This window comes from Nomascus leucogenys, chromosome 6 (assembly GCF_006542625.1).
Source record: "Nomascus leucogenys isolate Asia chromosome 6, Asia_NLE_v1, whole genome shotgun sequence".
Taxonomy (NCBI): domain Eukaryota; kingdom Metazoa; phylum Chordata; class Mammalia; order Primates; family Hylobatidae; genus Nomascus; species Nomascus leucogenys.
Genome location: NC_044386.1, coordinates 82,382,255 through 82,400,484, shown reverse-complemented (window position 1 = coordinate 82,400,484; position 18,230 = coordinate 82,382,255). Strand labels below are relative to the sequence as shown.

General features: G+C 41.3%; 1 protein-coding gene across 1 annotated transcript in view; it reads right to left on the bottom strand.

Moving 5' to 3' along the window:
- RAB8B (RAB8B, member RAS oncogene family) overlaps positions 1 to 18,005 on the bottom strand; it is a 77,012-nt gene extending 59,007 nt beyond the window's left edge. The window contains exon 1 of the mRNA XM_003267078.3: positions 17,732 to 18,005. Coding sequence (XP_003267126.1) covers positions 17,732 to 17,855 — 124 coding nt within the window. The 5' untranslated portion in view covers positions 17,856 to 18,005. The remainder of the gene's footprint in view (positions 1 to 17,731) is intronic.
- Positions 18,006 to 18,230: the final 225 nt, after the last annotated feature.

Here is an 18,230-nt window from a genome sequence, read left to right as displayed (position 1 = left end):
AAAGGGTACTAGATAAAAAGAGGAAATGAACCAACCGTGGGGTGGGATGCACACAGAGGAGTCTGAGAGAGGCTGGGAAGAGGAGGAGACAGAAAGTTGGGTAGTCACACATGGAAGGGGGCAAGCTTAGCTCCATCACCACGTGGGAGCTTTTGAGCACTTATACATGCCCCACACTGTGCCAGGAGCTACGGATATGATGAGAACCCTAATAGATCTGGTATGTGCACTCGCGGAGTTTACAATCTGGCAGGAGAGACAGACATTAATGCAATAATCACACAGACGGGCGTAATTACAAATTTTATTGAAGTGTCCAATTTCTAAAAGAGAAAAAAAGGAAAACCTAGAGAACAGACACTTGGAAGTGACTTCCATTAAAAGGCAAAATGAGACTACCACGGAAAGGGGAGGCGCAGTTAGAAGAGTAGGAAGTATGCTGGAGCAGACAATTCCTGGAAGCCGAAGGAAGAATGAGTTTCAAGGAGCAGATAATAAACAGTGTGAAATGCTGCTGAGAGGCCAAGGATGACAAAGACTGAGAAAGGACCACTGGACAGTTGTTAACAAGGAGGTCATGATGATCTGAGTGCAGTTTTGAAAGGGGCAGAGCAGGACTTTAAGGGGTTAATGAGTGAGGAGATGGGGGACAAGACTTCTCTCTTTCAAGAAATTAAGGAACAAGGAAGGAGAAAGGGAAGATGGGTGACTTGAGAAAGTAGCGAGTTTATGGGATATCCTATGTAGAATGAGGATGATTTCAATAGGGTTGAAAGTAGAGCAGAAAGGGCAAGCAGAGAACTAGACAGAGAAGACAGACGATGGAGGTGAGGAGGGGAATGACTGTCAGGGCCAGGTCCCAGGAGAGTGGGAAGGTATTATTTCATCAAGCATACCAACCAACAGGTTAGCACTGGCTCCTTGGAGAGAAGGGCGAAAGAAACAAGGAAAGGTAAAAATATCCAGAAATTAGAGATGGTAAGAAAGGATGCTGGGGAAGCACTTGTTAGAGAATAGGGGATCTTTTCAGGAAAATGAGGGGGAGAGGGGAGTCTTCTGCTATGATTTCAGTGAGACAGACACCAACAGCTGGGACTTAAGGAGATTGCTATGGGCTATCAACTGCACAGTCATTAAAAAAAAAAAAAACATTTACTCAGGGCCTTCTCTGCACCAGGAACTGTACATATTTATGTGTGGCACAAATGAAGTTAGCAGGCATTTATTACTATAGATAAATACTCTGGGTAAAAAAAGAAATGGGCTGATTTTATTGCTCTCACATCTAGAAAAAGACCATAGGCAATAATAGGTGATAATTACACATCCTTTGAAACGTATGTATGTGCTAATGGAGGAGATAGCACTATTGCAGGGGCCCAAGAGTCATTCCTCAGAAGGAAATACATGGTGTTAGTTCATTTATTCCACAAACAGATACTGTGTGCCTAAGCACCAGATAAAAGAGCTCTGAAGAGGCCAGTTATAGTTCCTGTCCTCCAGGAGCTTCCAACTGGGTATGACAGGCCCTGAAAGCTCCTGCTCTTCCACCTGGAGGCACATTTCACTGCTTTTACTGCCCATGAACTGAACTCCCCATCACAAATCTGTATGCTTTATTAGAAAGTAAAACTCTTACCATCTGAACATCTTTTACAATATGCTTTTCTGGGTACATCAAAATTTTAGGGAACAGACTGGACCTGAGAGTTTCATGGCATGGTTTTTCAGTGCCATTAAACTTCAAAATGAACTCTCTTAAAACTGCTTTTAAAATTATAAATCAAATGTGTCACTTCTTATGAACCTGACATGTTTTCAGAGCAAAGAAATAAAATAAAATGTGTCACCTCCCTGAACGTAACTATAGTCAGAATAAAATCTATCCTCCTTACACTGCCTTGAGGCCCTTCATGCCCTTGTCCCTACCAAATATCATCCCCTGTGTGTGCGTATTTTTTTTTTTTTTTTTGATACAGGGTCTCACTTTGTTGCCCAGGCTGGAGTACAATCGTGCCATCATAGCTCACTGTAGCCTCAACCTCCTGGGCTCAAGTAATCCTCTCACTTCAGCCTCCTGAATAGCTGGGACTACAGGCGCATGATCACACCTGGCTAATTTTTAAATTGTATTTATTTATTTATTTATTTATTTATTTATTTATTTATTTACATTTACTTATTTATTTAGAGATGGAGTTTCACTCTGTCACCCAGGCTGGAGTGCAGTGGCACGATCTTGGCTCACTGCAACCTCCGTCTCCCGGGTTCAAGTGATTCTCCCGCCTCAGCCTCCCGAGTAGCTGGGATTTCAGGCGCCCGCCATCATGCCCAGCTAATTTTTTTTGTATTTTTGTAGAGACAGGGTTTCACCATGTTGACCAGGCTGGTCTCAAACTCCTGATCTCAGGTGATCCGCCTGCCTCGGCCTCCCAAAGTGCTGGGATTACAGGCATGAGCCACCGTACCCAGCCAATTTTCTTATTTTTTTTTGTAGAGATGAGGTCTCCCTATGTTGCCTAGGCTGGTCTCTAACTCCTGAGCTCAAGCAAGCCTCCTGCCTCAGCCTCCCAAAGTGCTTGGATTATAGGCATGTGCCACTGCACCCAGCCCTCATCCTTGTATGAGAAAAAGTGTTAAACGGAGGAAATCACACTTTATGCTCACTTATGCACATTTCTTTTTCTAAATCTCTTGAGACCGTTTAAAGATGAAAAAGAAACTAACAGCATGTATTGATACTGTAAAAGTATAATTAATGACTTTTTTGAGATGGAAGCAGCATTTTGATTATTAGGGAAAGAAAAATCTATTAACTAACTTTCAAGTTGGGTAATTTACTCCATTAAAATCAGCTACCGTGTTTTAAGATTTAATGTATTGTTCGAATTCATGTACGCAAACAAACTCATTGAAATTCAGGAGATTTCACTCAGAAACTCACTGTACTTAAAATTCAGGGCCCTAACAGAGGGTATTGAACTAGAATATTTAAATGGAAACATTTGTCCCTTCTAGACAGGGTGTTCTATGCTGTTTTTTGTTTATGTTTTCACCCAAAGTAGGAATTCAAGATGCCCTGAGAGTCTGCAGCAATTGGAAGAACTTGCTCCTGATACTACACTAACATGCTGCACCCAAGGTCAAGGGCTGATTTTTCAATGCCTCCTTATGCCCGCTGATGTAGGGGATAATCACAATCACTCTGGGGATGAGTTTAAAGACAAATATTTCCAATTCTAGCTTTGTAAAATGCATGTAGTCCTAAACTTTATTAAGAAGTAATTTTCTAGAAAACTGACATACATTCCTTTAAGTAACCAAAATGAATGCTCCCGCTCATATTTTGTATGGAACTCATACTAACAGGTGCTTCTTATGTTACCTGGATTAAAAAAAAAAAACCCTCACCTTATACTGAGCCTGACTGCGTGATAGGCCCTGTGCTTCATTAATGCTTTACCACAGCACTTCATTCAACTACCCCACGACAATCCTCTGCAGAGAAGAGGAACTAAGGGACTATGCAGGTTAAAAACCTCATTGAGGTCACCCAGCTGGTAAGGAGTGGCACCCACAGTTCACCCTGCACCATACCACCTCCCTAAAGATAATGAATCAAGAAAAATACTTCTGAGTCACTGTTGGGATAGAAAAACAACATGGCGGTTAAAAATGGATTCTGGAACTAGACTGCCGTTTACTAGCTATATGACCTTGAAAGGTTATTCAACCATTCTGTGCCTCAATTACCTCATTTGGAAAATAGGGATAACAGAACACAACTAAGACGCTGTTGCAAGAATTAAATGGGTCAATCCATGAATAATGTTAATGCCTAGAATTTGGTATACAGTAAGCACTCAATAAATGTTAGCTCTGATTAAAATCAAGTGCTATAACAATGAAGCCCCCAAAGATTACCAAGGTTCTTACAGCTGTCTGACCTACCCTCAGTGAACTAGGGACTGATTTCATTCATATGCATTTACACACTTTTTGTGTGTGCTTTCCATGTGACAAACATATCATACACACAGTAACAGCATTCAATTCTCAAAAAATAAAATAAAAGTCCTACAAGGGAGTTACTATCCTTCTCATAATAAAGAAAATAGCTGAATAATTTGCCCAAGGCTTTCAAATAGGAATTTGAACTTTGGAGTTTCTATCTCAAAAGCCCAAGTTCTTTTAGCTACACCATTATTTTGAGTTCTTATGTCTACTTTTTCCATTTTGTCAGTGAGTCCATTGGTTATAACTTAGGATCAGAGTTTGGACAGAGACTTTACAGTGTATCTAGCACAACATTTCCTTTTCATACATGAAGAAATAAAAGCCCAGGAAGTTTACTGTTGACATGTCTGAAGTCATATAATGAATGTCTTCCATAGTCCCACATTGCCACTTTTTCCTCTCCGATGTTGGTGGCCTGCCTCCAGAGCCCCTCAGCCCTGCTCCTAATCTTTTTGGGCCATAGAGAAACCAATGACCACTGCATAAATCAAGAGTATAAAGGCTAAGAGAGGGCTCAGAGCCTTCCCTATGAGGCAAGCTCATGCGTTTTAGCAAGTGGACCTTGTTACATAAAAAGTTGAGTTGCTTGGGCTTCTCTGCTTTCTGGATCACAGTGGCATTATGGAGACTTAAACAAATCAGGTGTTCATCTAGTTTACAATGCTACTGTGTCTGTGAGGAAAACTTTGCCAAACAAAGTTTTTACAAACAAAAGCTAGAGTAGATACAATTTCACTCTCAAATAAAAGGACAGGCTGACATGAAGTTTAAACTTAAATTGCCAAAGGAAGGAAGCTCACAATTAAGGTAGCTGTTCCTAGCACTTAGTAGTCTAAGGCCAACAGCATACAAGCATAACAAACCAACAGTCCCCATGTGGAGAGACAACACTGAGATTTCTGATATAATTGGTTTCCTTTTCACGAAAGAGTCAGATTCATAATTAAACTCTGTCCCTTCCCGTTCCCATTCTGCTGTACACATATTTGACTGCTTCCTAAGGGCCTGAGTTAGAAACCAGGAGACCCAAACCACAAGTCCACTGACCTCCAGGGGCCAAGAGGGAACTTGATGCATGTTTGCATTAGCTATTACTCAGGCTTGTCCAAGGAGAGGTTGATTTCATCTTCCAACTCAACATACTTTTCAAGGGTTTGTTGGTCAGTTTTAATAGTTCTTTTTTTTTTTTTTTTTTTTTTTTTTTTTGAGATGGATTCTTGCTCTGTCGCCCAGGCTGGAGTGCAGTGGCGCAATCTTGGCTCACTGCAAGCTCCGCCTCCCAGGTTCACGCCATTCTCCTGCCTCAGCCTCCCAAGTAGCTGGGACTACAGGCGCCTGCCACCACGCCCAGCTAATTTTTTGGTTTTTTTTTTGTTTTTTTTTTTGTTTTTTTTTGTTTTTTTTTTTAGTAGAGACGGGGTTTCACCGTGTTAGCCAGGATGGTCTCGATCTCCTGACCTCGTGGATCCGCCTGCCTCGGCCTCCCAAAGTGCTGGGATTACAGGCGTGAGCCACCGCACCCGGCCAATAATTATTATAGACCACTGAAAGGGACTGGTCCTATGGCTAAGTGCCCAACACACTGAGTCCTGTGGAAAACTCCAGTACCTGTTTTGAGAGGAACAGGTTGTTGCAGCTAGAGTACAGTCCAGAACTGAAGTGCGAGGCTCATGTGTTGGCCCCTCTAGCTTCTTACTTGATTAATCAAGTGAACTACCCTCTCAGAACTTTAGATTCCTTGTCTACAACAAGGAGATATCTATCTCCTTCTACCTTATATGATTATTGGGTAGTTTACGTAAAGTAATAACATAAGTGAAAGTACTTTGTAAACGGCAAAGGTCCAAGTGAAGGGAATAGGCAAATGATGTTGTCTCTTAACGTCCTAATTGGCCTCCCCATATATGATCCTACAGTGGCTCCCTACTGCTCCAGGATAAAGTCCACACTCTTGAATAAGGTTAGAAGCCCTTCTGCCTTCTAATGACCCAACTTCACCTCTTGCCACATCCCCCATTTACCTGAGGCTTCAGCCAAACAAGATGTCTTCAAGTTCCTCCTTCAAGGGCCATGCTATCTCTCTGGAGGGCAGGAGTGGCTCTGCCCTGAGAGCCTCCCTTCCTTACTCTCTTCCATTCTACCCAACTAACTCCTCCTTCGGGGTCCAATCTGAGCTGAGATGTAATTCCCTCCTAGAATCTTTCCTCGACCTCTCCTCTGCATGCTTTCATAACACATAGATTTACTCCTTTGTAGCCTTTTTCATCATTGTGTTAAAATTGCCTGGATACTCATTAACTCTTTCCCCTTTCAAAATTTTGCAGACCAAAAACTGTTGAATGAGTGAATTTAGTGAAAATGATAATGACCTAATGTTTGGCATGAGTAGCTGACTGCAAACCAATAGAGTACCCCCACCCCCAACTTCATAAGCAAGGAGGAAACAGGTTCTTGGAGATCTGGTTACAACCTCACCCACCCCCAGCCACTCCCTTTTAACCCCAAAGCAAAAGGCTAATCAACGGACGAATATGTACTTGCATCCCAGATCTCCTAGTCCAATTCCTTCCTTTTCTCCCACAAAATGTTGACTACGCCCAGACTGTATGCCAAACCATCAGTGTCTTTTCATAGCAAGAGAAATGAAGGCAGATGGAGTGTAAGAGAAAATAGATTTGAAATTAAAAAACAAATGCTCAATGTCAGGCTTTGTGTGACCTTGGGCAACCCCAATGCCTCTAGGCCTCAGGCCCACCATCTGTCAAATGGAAATTTAGCACCAACAAAGGGCTTCCTATTACTTTAGACTATTTTTCACCTACCTCACCATGAGGTTTTTTTTTTTTGTCTTGTCATGCTTTTTCTTTTTGTGGTGATGAGTATCTCACTATGTTGCCTAGGCTGGTCTTGAACTCCTGGGTACAAGGGATACTCCTTGGTACAAGGGGCCTCCTTGGCCTCCTAAAGTGCTGGGATTGCATGCGTGAGCCACTGCACCTAGCCTCACCATGTTTTATAGGAAGTAAATGAGACTATTTGAAAATGCTTTATACATTTCTTCTCAAAGAAATACTTTTACAATTTTCAATAAGTTATTTTTCTGGTGATATTTAGCTTTATTACTCAAACCAAAGCATTTTAAAGAATAGGATTCAACAACATTAAGCAATCTCTTTAGTACAACAAAGATTTTAGCCAATTTAGAAGATCAATACAGGCTTGTTTGAATTAACTAATGCTACTTCTTTTTCCGTCTTCATGTCGTCAAAACACTAGTGTCTACCAGTGCAAAGAATCCTCATCCACAATCATTAACTGAAGAAAGAAAAGGACAAACCCTTTTATAGACACTGTTTGATTTCACAGACTCACAGAATGCTGTAGCCAGAAGAGACTTGAAGACCATCGAGGCCTGCACTCACCCTTCATGACCAGAAAACAGCCTAGTCTGATATTTTCAGGAGGGGCTTGTGCCATGAATAATTCAAAACACAAACCAATTGTCACAGCCCTACGTACTTTTTAAAATAAGAATTAAGAGATAACTTGAACAAAAAATGGTAAATCATATAATAAGATCACAACATAAATTTAAAATGTAATAGTGCTTATCAAAGTTGAAGGCTGGCCAGGGGCAGTGGCTCACACCTGTAATCCTAGCACTTTGGGAGGTCGAGGCGGGCAGATCACTTGAGCTCAGGAGTTCAAGACCAACCTGGGCAACATGGTGAAGCCGAGTTTCTACAAAAAATACAAAAATTGGCTGGGTGTGGTAGTGCACAGGAGGCCACTAATTCCAGCCTGATGACAAAGTCTCAAAAAAAAAAAAAACCCAAATAACAAACAAACAAAAAAAACCCAAAGTTGAAGGCTGAAGGACCAAAATGAAGACATAACTCTGATGATATTATATATATTTATATATGCATGTTTTTCAACTTAATTATAATGGAATTTTGTGCATGTTAAAGAAATTATTTCACTTTTCTCACAAATTTTTCATCCTTCTATAAGGTTGGAAATTTTCAAAATGATGTAGACAAAACAGGGAATGCAACAACTCAAATTATTTTGTTTGTGGATAACACCCTGGTCTGTGTTCATTAGTGGCTATGGCAGAGAGAGGCACCAATTTTTAAAAAATTATCTAGTTCTAAACAATGTAAGAGAAAAATAGAAGTCAAAGGTCACTATTAATTTTCAAACTATTTTACAGAGACATTTCTAACTCTTCATCCAATAGTTTACTCCAACTGCTAACAAAAGAAAAAAGAGACTGAACCAAGTAGCCAAAGAAACAGATAGGGGAAGGGAAATGTTTTCATTTTTCTCTTCCCAACCCAATCCCCTCTCCCTAAATCTTGGTATGGGTGAGGTGCTAATAGACAGTGAAACAAGAAAGTGGTTGGAGTCATTCCAAAACGGGAACAGTTGACTCTCAATAAAGAATTGTTTTCCATGCTGTATCAAGATTTTACTCAGAGATATTTAAAAGAGAAAAAGTAAACGATTCCTTGTTGAAAACCATAAAGTTATCACAACCAAATTCATAAGCAATAAACAAATTACAGAAGGCTTAGTCACTGACATCTCCCAACACAAACTCTTTTTTTTTGTAATGGATTTAGTGTATTCATATGTATGTGTGCATAAGGAGATTAGAGTATCCTGCAATATCCATTCCAGATAAACAAATATTGCATAAGAAACAAATTTACAATTCAACTTTAAATAGATCATCCAATACTTCACATTAAAACTTGACCATACATCTTCAGAGTTGTCCTTCCACTTTATACATCAGGATAACATCTATGATTTATTAAAATAATTACTGCCAAGTTCTTCACCAAAATATGCAAAATTATAAAGTGATATGGAAAGCCACGCCAGTCCCAGCTCTGCCAGTAGAAGGCCGTGCAATACTACGCATTGCTTAACAGCTCTGTGGATGGTTTTTATCATGATGAAGTGGGATTCCATACCTAACTGAGCTTTTGCAAAGTGCTTTGAAATCCTGCAATGCTGTCACGAGACCACAAGTACCATTATCCAGGCTTTCTCAGTGGTAGCAAGCCTAAATACGATGAACATGATAACAAGCAGAGTGTTAGCATTTTCCCTGAGAGCCAAGAATTAAAATTCTGGGCCGAGGAAGATGAGAGCTCCCTGGAAAATGTCCAAAGTTGCAGTAAACAGGTAAATACCAAAATGCCTAGTTAAACTAATGCTAAATGCTACAAGTAGGACAGCAAGAAAATACTTTCATCACAGCTAATTGAGCTGCTGTAGAGAACAAACTGTTTCCACCACTTTATGCGGCCTCCCAAAGGAAGTCCCAAGCAACTAAGTAACTTTTTTTGAAAAGCAGATTTATTTCTTCCTCTAAGGACAACCAGGTACCTACCTCCTTTCAGGTTCTTATTAATTTAACTTGAAACAAGAAAAATCCCCAAACACAAAACTGAACATAGGAAAAGGGCACCTCTCCAGACATACTATATCCAATAATTATTTACTAATAATATTACTAATATTGAAATTTAGCCATAACATGTTGGACAGCAAATAGCTACCTATCCATTTTAGAAAACAGCAAATGTGTAGGAAGTTGCCACCCTCCCTCTCTTTTCCTACTGTCCATGGCAGACATTAGGAATCCATCACAGCCCTCAGCCTTGCTGAGCTCAGACAGGACCTCAGAACTCAACAGAACATAGCATTCCTGGCAGCCACTACCAATCCATCAGGATTGACATTTTTCATCCCAGCTTTGCATATTCCTCAACATACTATGCCAACATACAACATATTGAAATGGGTCTATTTAAAGAAAGCCATTTTAGCCAGGTGTGGTGGCTCACACATGTAATGCTAACACTTTGGGAGGCCGAGGCAGACAGATTACTTGAGCTCAGGAGTTTGAGACCAGCCTGGACAACACAGCGAAACCTTCTCTCTATAAAAAAATACAAAAATTAACCAGGCATGGTAGTGTGCACCTGGGGTCCCAGCTACTCCAGAGGCTGAGGCAGGAGAACTGCTTGAGACCAGGAGGCGGAGGTTGCAGCAAGCCGAGATTGCACCACCACATTTCAGCCTGGGCAAAAGAACAAGACTCTGTCTCAAAAAAAAAAAAAAAAAAAAGAAAGAAAGAAAAAGAAAAGAAAGCCACTTCATGACAGTTTCAAGACTAAAGAAAACCCTTTATTTAAACTATAAAATGATCATTTTTTTCCTGTAAGATGACAATAAAACATAACCATAAACATCAGTACTATAGACATATGCTATTTCAGTAAGATACACAAGGGGTCTATATAAAAATATTTATATAAATTTTTTTTTAAATAGAATTTGGCCTTATTCAACCCAAACGCCCAGTCCAGGTCTAATCCACTCACTACCCTGTCACTCAAATGAGTGCTGGGCAGAACACAGACACAAACACAGCTCCATCTGCTAATTAAAAATGGGCATGAAACTGTTAACAGGCATCTGTTGCATTGTTTGAAGCTAATGGGCAGAGACAAAGCTGAAATGGCTCTTATAATGCAAACCCAGTGATTTCACTCATTTTCTATTTGGTATTTATGTTAGTGGGGGGTTGGAAGCTGGGTGTTAAAACAGCTTATTATGGAGACTGAAAGATAAGTGAAATATCTTTGATATTCTAAAACAAACCTTTCAAACTGATTATAGAAAGATATGCAGCATTTTATACTGGGGGAAGTAACATTCCTGTGTTAAGAGTCCAAATTAAACAGTTTTTATCTTAACTCAAATATCATCTAATCATCTATAATACTGTGAAAGAGAATAGTAACAAATTCAAGCTATGCTTTACAGCTTATACAGGGCTTTCACAATTCATCCCTTCATCTATTCATTCATCCAATGTGCAGGCATTTAATACAGGCCTTGGAGATTTAAAAAGTGAATATGACTTGATTTTTGCCTTAAGGAGCTCACAGCAACTCTGAAAGGTAGACGTGGTATTCTTACACTCTGTTATAAGGAACTAAGGCCCTAGAAGGATAACTGACTCCCCAAAGCCCACAAAGCTAGAACGGCAGATGCCTATTGCTCTTAATTCAACACGCTATCTCCATAATGCCAAATATACTAGTCCACTTCATCTGCCTGGAAAATGAAAATAATTTAAGGCTTTTTCATGTCAATACCAGCTCTGATAAAGGATCTATTTTAAAGTACTGTAACCACCATACATCCTTGATGGCCATGCCTGCTTTGCAAGCTGGTAGCTCACAGGCCTCATCTAGCCCACAGACATGTCTGTTTGGCCCTTACTGTAATGGCCCTCACATTGTTTTTTTTGTTTGTTTTTATTAATTGCCCATAAAGTTGAGTTTTTATGAGAAATTTTCAGCAAATCCTGAAATATGTGATGATTTTCCAGCATGGCAATGGTAAAGCTGCAAATAAAAAGCCACACCCTCAGAGAGGGAATACATACAATCCAGGGTCCACATCACACCCTGCTGCTTCCCATTCTGGGTCCACTCCCCTTATTCATAGTTCCCACCAGAACCATGTGAGTTTGCAACCCCTAACCTAGGTAGTAGGAATCTACAATCTTACCTCGAATTTCCCTTTTTATGTTTCCGTGGCTACTTGCATTTCCGAAGCTTAGTAATATCATACTCCACATTACTCGCCACCTAAAATCTACTTCCCCATCATCACCCCAACCCTCTTCTCATGCTATGAAAACTCTATTCTTGCAAAATATTCTCAAGTAACAGTTCTAACACACACAGGAGAGCTGATGTCCAGAGCTGGGTGCAGACAGGCAGACCTAGACTAGAGCTGGCCTGAGGCCGGCAGCTCCCTGCTCGTCCACTTCAGGATCTATGGTTCTTTTCAGATTCAGTTATTGGATTCAATTCAAAAATATACTGCTAAATTTTTCTTTGTCCTCAAAGACTAGACTTATTTACCTCTAAAACAATATCTAAACCTATTTCCCTCCAGCTTTTCTCAGTGGATCCAAACAATCTCGCTGCTGTTGCCAAGAGAACCTCCTCCCTGACTTGCTGCCTGCAGAACAGCTGGTGAAGCTCTTCATTAAAGTACACATTCTTCAGACAGATCCATATTTGTACCCAAGACTCAGTTTCCCCATGCCCATCCTTTATATGTAGGAAGGCTTTTTTCACTCACTAGAACATTGATTTAAGAGATGAGTTTAACCCTTCATGATCAAGTATTAAATTCTACTTTTTCTGAACCAGAGTCGTTATCGATGCTATCACTTAGATGGGAAATCCACTGGCAGCTTTGAAAGAACACAATGACATTAAAATAAGGCCTTATGTACAAAATGTTCGATATGAACTTGCATGTTCCTTGCATATTTTTGTTTGAGAAGTTGAAACCAAGGAAAACAACTATGAAAATGAAAATCAACTTGCTCTACATATCTGGATTATGCTCAGCCAAATGTTGATATCATCTTGGATAAAAATGTAAATATGACAAAGTTTGTTTTTCAGTCAATAAGTCTTGATAAAAGCTTTGAAATGCTACCAACCAAAAACAGTTTTTAATTTTAAGCAAGGGTCAGCAAACTTTCTACAAAGAACCAGTTAGTAAATATTTTTAAGCTTTGTGGGATACATATGGTCTCTTTTGCATATTGCTTTATTTTTTAATAACCTTTAAAATATAAAAACCATTCTTAGCCTGTGATCTACACAAAAACAGGCTGCAGGTCACACTTAGCTCATGGGCTACAGTGTGCTAACCCGATTTTAAGGAAAGTGAACCCAAGAAAAATATCCAGTGTTACAGAATAAAATGTCTAAAAGTACTCTGATGAGACTAAGCTACAATTACCAACATACCCCCATTAATATGATTTCATTAGTTACTTTACGTATGGAAGAAATTTCAATGACGGGATACACTTTGATCTCCTGATGTGAAACTATAGACACAGAAAGAAAGGGCAAAGGACAGCTATGTGCTGAGTTATTCCAGTATAAACTCCAATAGAACTCAGAGTCATTGTAGTAACATTTGCTATTCACCTGAACAGACTTGGCTAATCGAAATGGAAATGTCTTAACTTTCCTCACATAAAGGCATATGTGCAAACTCTAATTCTTCCCTGGAAAAGGTGATGACTTGAATTAATGGGGATAATCATACTGATTAGGAATAGTAGCAACTCAGTTGTGAAAAGTGACACAGACTTGAATTTGGGGTTCCACTACAGGATCTGCTATAATCAGCTGTGTAATTTTGAGGGTGTCAATTAAACTTTCATTTTTTTATTTATAAAATTGGGACAGGAATAAAGTAGGTAATATGTAAGACTCTTTCTGCTGTTAAACTATGACTATACTAAATAGTGAAACCACTCAGGAAATACCTAACAGGAAGAAGGGGGCAGGGCAGGAGAGAGAAGGCAAAGGGAAGAAGCTCTGATTGTCCTGTCAAGAGGACAGGGCTGGGTTATTTCTTTTTGTTAAACCAGCACCTTTTTCTGACCAGAGCCATTTCAAGATGTTGGTATGCCCTCATATCAATATTAAAATGCATCCATTTCCCATAGGAAATATAATCTATAGCTAACTGTATTATCATTCCTAGTTGTCTTTATGTTACATTTTATAGGCACTTTATTAAATTTTGTTGTTGTTCTTTGTTGTTGTTGTTGTTGTTGTTTTTTTGAGATGGAGTCTTGCTCTGTTGCCCAGGCTGGAGTGCAGTGGCGTGATCTCAGCTCACTGCAAGCTCTGCCTCCCAGGTTCACACCATTCTCCTGCCTCAGCCTCCCAAGTAGCTGGGACTACAGGTGCCCACCACCACCCCCGGCTAATTTTTTGTATTTTTTAGTAGAGACGGGGTTTCACCGTGTTAGCCAGGATGGTCTCAATCTCCTGACCTTGTGATCCGCCTGCCTTGGCCTCCCAAAGTGCTGGGATTACAGGCATGAGCTACTGCGCCCAGCCAATTAAATGTTAATTATGATTACATAAGGGTTTTTAGAGCCAATAAAAAAAATTCAATTTTCAAACATTTGGAGTGAAAGGCGAGTTGGTCCTAGGCACTTGACCAATAATTTCAAATGGATAAAACATCCTTTCCTCACAGTTAACTAAATTATTGACGGATATACTAGAAGATCTTCAAAAAGTCAGATAAAAGAAAATCTACCTTCCACCACCCCTCAAAGAGCAAAAAGGAAATCAGGGGACCTGAGATATCAGAAAAGATAGCAAAACCTTATTTATTTACTTATCTATTTTTTAGAGACAGAATCTCGCCGTCTCCCAGGCTGGAGAGCAGTGGTGCAATCATAGCTACTGTAATAACCTTGAACTCCTGGGCTCAAGTTATCCTCCTGCCTCAGCCTCCCAAGTAGCTAGTACTAAAGGTGTGCACCACTTCACCTGGCTAATTTTTTAATTTACTTTTTGTAGAGATGGGGTCTTGCTATGTTGCCCAGACTGGTGTCAAACTCCCGGCCTCAAGTGATCTTCCTGCCTCAGCCTCCCAAGTAGCTAGAAATACAGGCACACACCACCACGTTTGGTGAATTTTTGTATTTTTGTAGAGACAGAGTCTCGCTATGTTTCCCAGGCTGGTCTTGAACTCCTGGCTTCAAGTGATCCTCTCACCTCAGTCTCCCAAAGTGCTGGGGTTACAAGAGTGAGCCACCACAACCAGCCAATAGCAAGACCTTAGACAAGTGAGAAGAAGAAAGTATCTCTGAGACAACTGTATCTGGAATCAAAATGACTGTCTCCTTCCCTTCGTGATGACAGAACCCCTAACAAAACAGTGTAGAAAGATGGCAGATTCCCATTTTTAAAACTACTAAAACTTTGACAAAGAAAAATTAAGACTTAAAATGTATCTTCATGGGAAGAAACAGACACCCATACATATCTACCAAAACACATACACACAAAGCCCAGGTGTTGAGAAATACATCTTTTCCGTATGACACAGAGCTTATCAAGTGTTGTCAGCAATGCTGTGGCAGACCTCATCAAAACCCAGTCAGAAAAGCACAGGAACTTACACACTTAGGTACTTCATGACTAAGGAGGAGATGGGCTGTCACCTCAGTAACTTCAGATCACCTGGGAATGAAGTGAGGGGCATGGAGGGAGTGGCTGCTATAGATGTCAACACTCAAAATCTATACTTGCAATCAGTGAAGAGTCTGTGGAACCAGAATGGTGCTAACATTCACCTTATTTTCCCAGCTTAAGTTTGACTGCAGAGCATTAGGTTTCAGGTATATAAATTCTGCAGTTTGAAGGCAGTGTGCTACCACTTCCTGTTGGAGCTCTGGGGCTAAATAAGAGGTATGGGATTTCCCCTCCTCCAGGTCAACTGAAGACACAGCTCACAGCCTCTTTTTACCACATCCACCTCACAGAAAATATAAATACCAAGATCTCACATGAGATTCACCTCCTTTTCATGTCCACTTCCTATTCTAATCTGTTTCGGGACACTGGTTTTCATGCCTTCATAGCTGTCACCCTCCAAAGAACCTCATTTCCATCATTTTTTGAAATACACTGATAGACTTGAACCCTTCAAAATGAAAAGTAATTTTTAAAAGCTACTATTTTAAAAGGAAGCAGATACCCTTACAGGAAACACGGGACAAAAATTAAAGGAAAAAGAGAAAATGAATAAAACTATTACAAACAAGCAAGTCGTCCAAGAAGCTTAACAAAAACAGCATCAGTGAGATTCACTTACTTTCAAGGCAGGAGATACTTCTGGGAGGCTCAAATAGAGAATGGACAAAAGGACACCCACTCAACTTGTTAGAAATTATCCTTTACCATCTGTACTGCAGTATGCATTCAACAATGAAAAATCATTATTTGAGGCTTTGAAATTAATACCAATGTCAAAAATTAAAGCCCTTTAGTTGCTGTACCAGCAGCTACCACCAAATCTTAGGAATATACTTGAGAGATGACATTTAAAATCTGCTTTTTCAGAAAAGAAAAAGTCCCACTCAAGACTGACTGCCAAGAACTTGCAATTCAAACTTCCCTAAGCCCAGACATCATAACACCCAGGAGATTTTAGACCATTCAATCTATATGAAAGAAGCCAGAATGAGCAAACAAACCATAGCCTTTTCTAATACTTAAAGAGTGTTCTATACCAAATACTCTTTTTTTAAAAAAAGATAAATTATCCTTAAAAATACACAAATATTTAAACACACGTATTACCAAAGCACTAGCTCTCTATTATTTCCCAACCCAGAAATTCATGGTGAAATATGCTGTAAGAATCATACGAAAGATGACTAAATAAGCCACTATTAGAGGCCAGAAACATCACCAACACAACCAAAAGCTGAGGTATTCTTAAGGTACTTAATTAACCTGCAACTATTTAACAGGAGAAATGATGTTAAGGTGATCACTTCTAAGACAGCTCAAAACCAGCTTTGACTTGGTCTTCAGTTTATGGTAAGTTAAGAGATCTTATTACCTGAACACAGTGTCTTCCAGTACAAAAGTAGAAAGGACAGCTCCCAGCCAGGATCAGAAAAACTCTTGAATCAATTGGAAGTAACTGAGAGGTATATCACATGTTGTGATTCATTTAACAATAATTAGAACTAAAGCAAAATATACAGGGAGGCGGGTAGAATGTAAGATCAATTCCTTGGCTGAGAAGCTGTTAAACATTCAAACCGAAGGATTTAAAATACTGAGAAGTCTTGCTTCTCAGGAGATGGTAGTAAAGAGGCGAACCATATTTTCCTGACCACATCATTTCCAAAAGTCACCAATTCCCTTAACATCCATTAACACTCACAGAACAAATTAACGCTCTATAGACATTATTCCATCATTAGTCACATTTTGCTTTCTCCTGCACTTGATCCAAAGGAAGTAAAGAGAAAATGGTAATCAGTTACTATAGCAAGTCCTGCGCCCCACTACTTTCCATTTTCTCTCTTTTCCATCTCCTCTGTCTTCTCTGCTCAACCTCCCTTTACTATGATGTTGCTTCCTCTTTTCCTTTCTGTCTCACACCCAGATCCCTTTACTTTCTCCACCAAGTATCCTCATTCCGCCCTCTGATCCCTTGAACTCTTGTTCCACCTACAATTTTCTTCTGCCCCCTCCTACGACATCTCAGTACAGACCTCCTGTGGCCAGCCGTCCCCTTCTTCCTCACCTCCTGACCGCTCATTCCCCTGAATTCCCTTTCAGTTGCCTGGTTCTCACCTCTCTGTCCCTTGTGTCCTCTGTCCCTTTACTTCACATCCCTCTCATTGCCCCCATCCCTCATTTCCCCCTTCACATTTCCTTCCTCTCCTGTCTTTTAATCATTGGCACGTCCACTATCCCCTTCTCTCTACATGAGATTTCCTGCGTCTTCCCCCCAACACATTTTGTCCCTCAAAGACCCCTCCCTGTCAGTCTCCGAACCCTCTCGTTCCCCCAATACCCCTAGTCCTTGTTCCTCTGTTCCCCTTCCCCTTCCTTTTCCCCCAAGTTCCCCCTTCGCCCTAGCCTCACGTTCCCGCTCGCCCCTCTCCCTCACGCCCTCGCCCCTCTCAGTGCCCCCGCCACCTTGCAGTCCCCGGGGTCTCCTCTCCCGGGCTCCCAAGCGCCCCCGCCCTCTCCCTGTCCCCTCGTACCCGCCCCCCAATTCTCTCCCCGGTCCCGGGCCGCGGCCCCTCCCTCACCGATGGTGGAGATGAAGGTGGTGTTGAAGGCGTCCTCTGAGAAGCGGAACAGGAGGCAGGTCTTGCCTACCCCCGAGTCGCCGATCAGCAGGAGCTTGAAGAGATAATCGTACGTCTTCGCCATCTTCTCGCTCCGGCCCTCTGACCGGGGAGCCAGAGGAGGCGGTGGAGAGAGGCGGAGAGGGGGACGCGGGCGAGGGGGCGTGCCCGCCAATCCGCCGCTGCTCGCCCCGCCCCGCGCCCCGCCCCTCCTCTCGGAGAAGGCCTGCGCGCCCCGCCCCGTGCGGCCAATCCGCGAGGGCTTCGTCATCACCGCCCGCGTCCCGGGACTTCATGGGACTTGTAGTTCCTCCGGGGAGCCTCGGGCGTGCCCCGAGAGGACTGTCCAGGCGGCTCCAGCGGATAAAAGACCTGCTATGGGCGGGGTGACAGGGTGGAGGCGTTTCCACCCGAGCTGGGAAAGGGGGCCCCGTTTCGAACTCTGCTGGTCGAGCCGCCG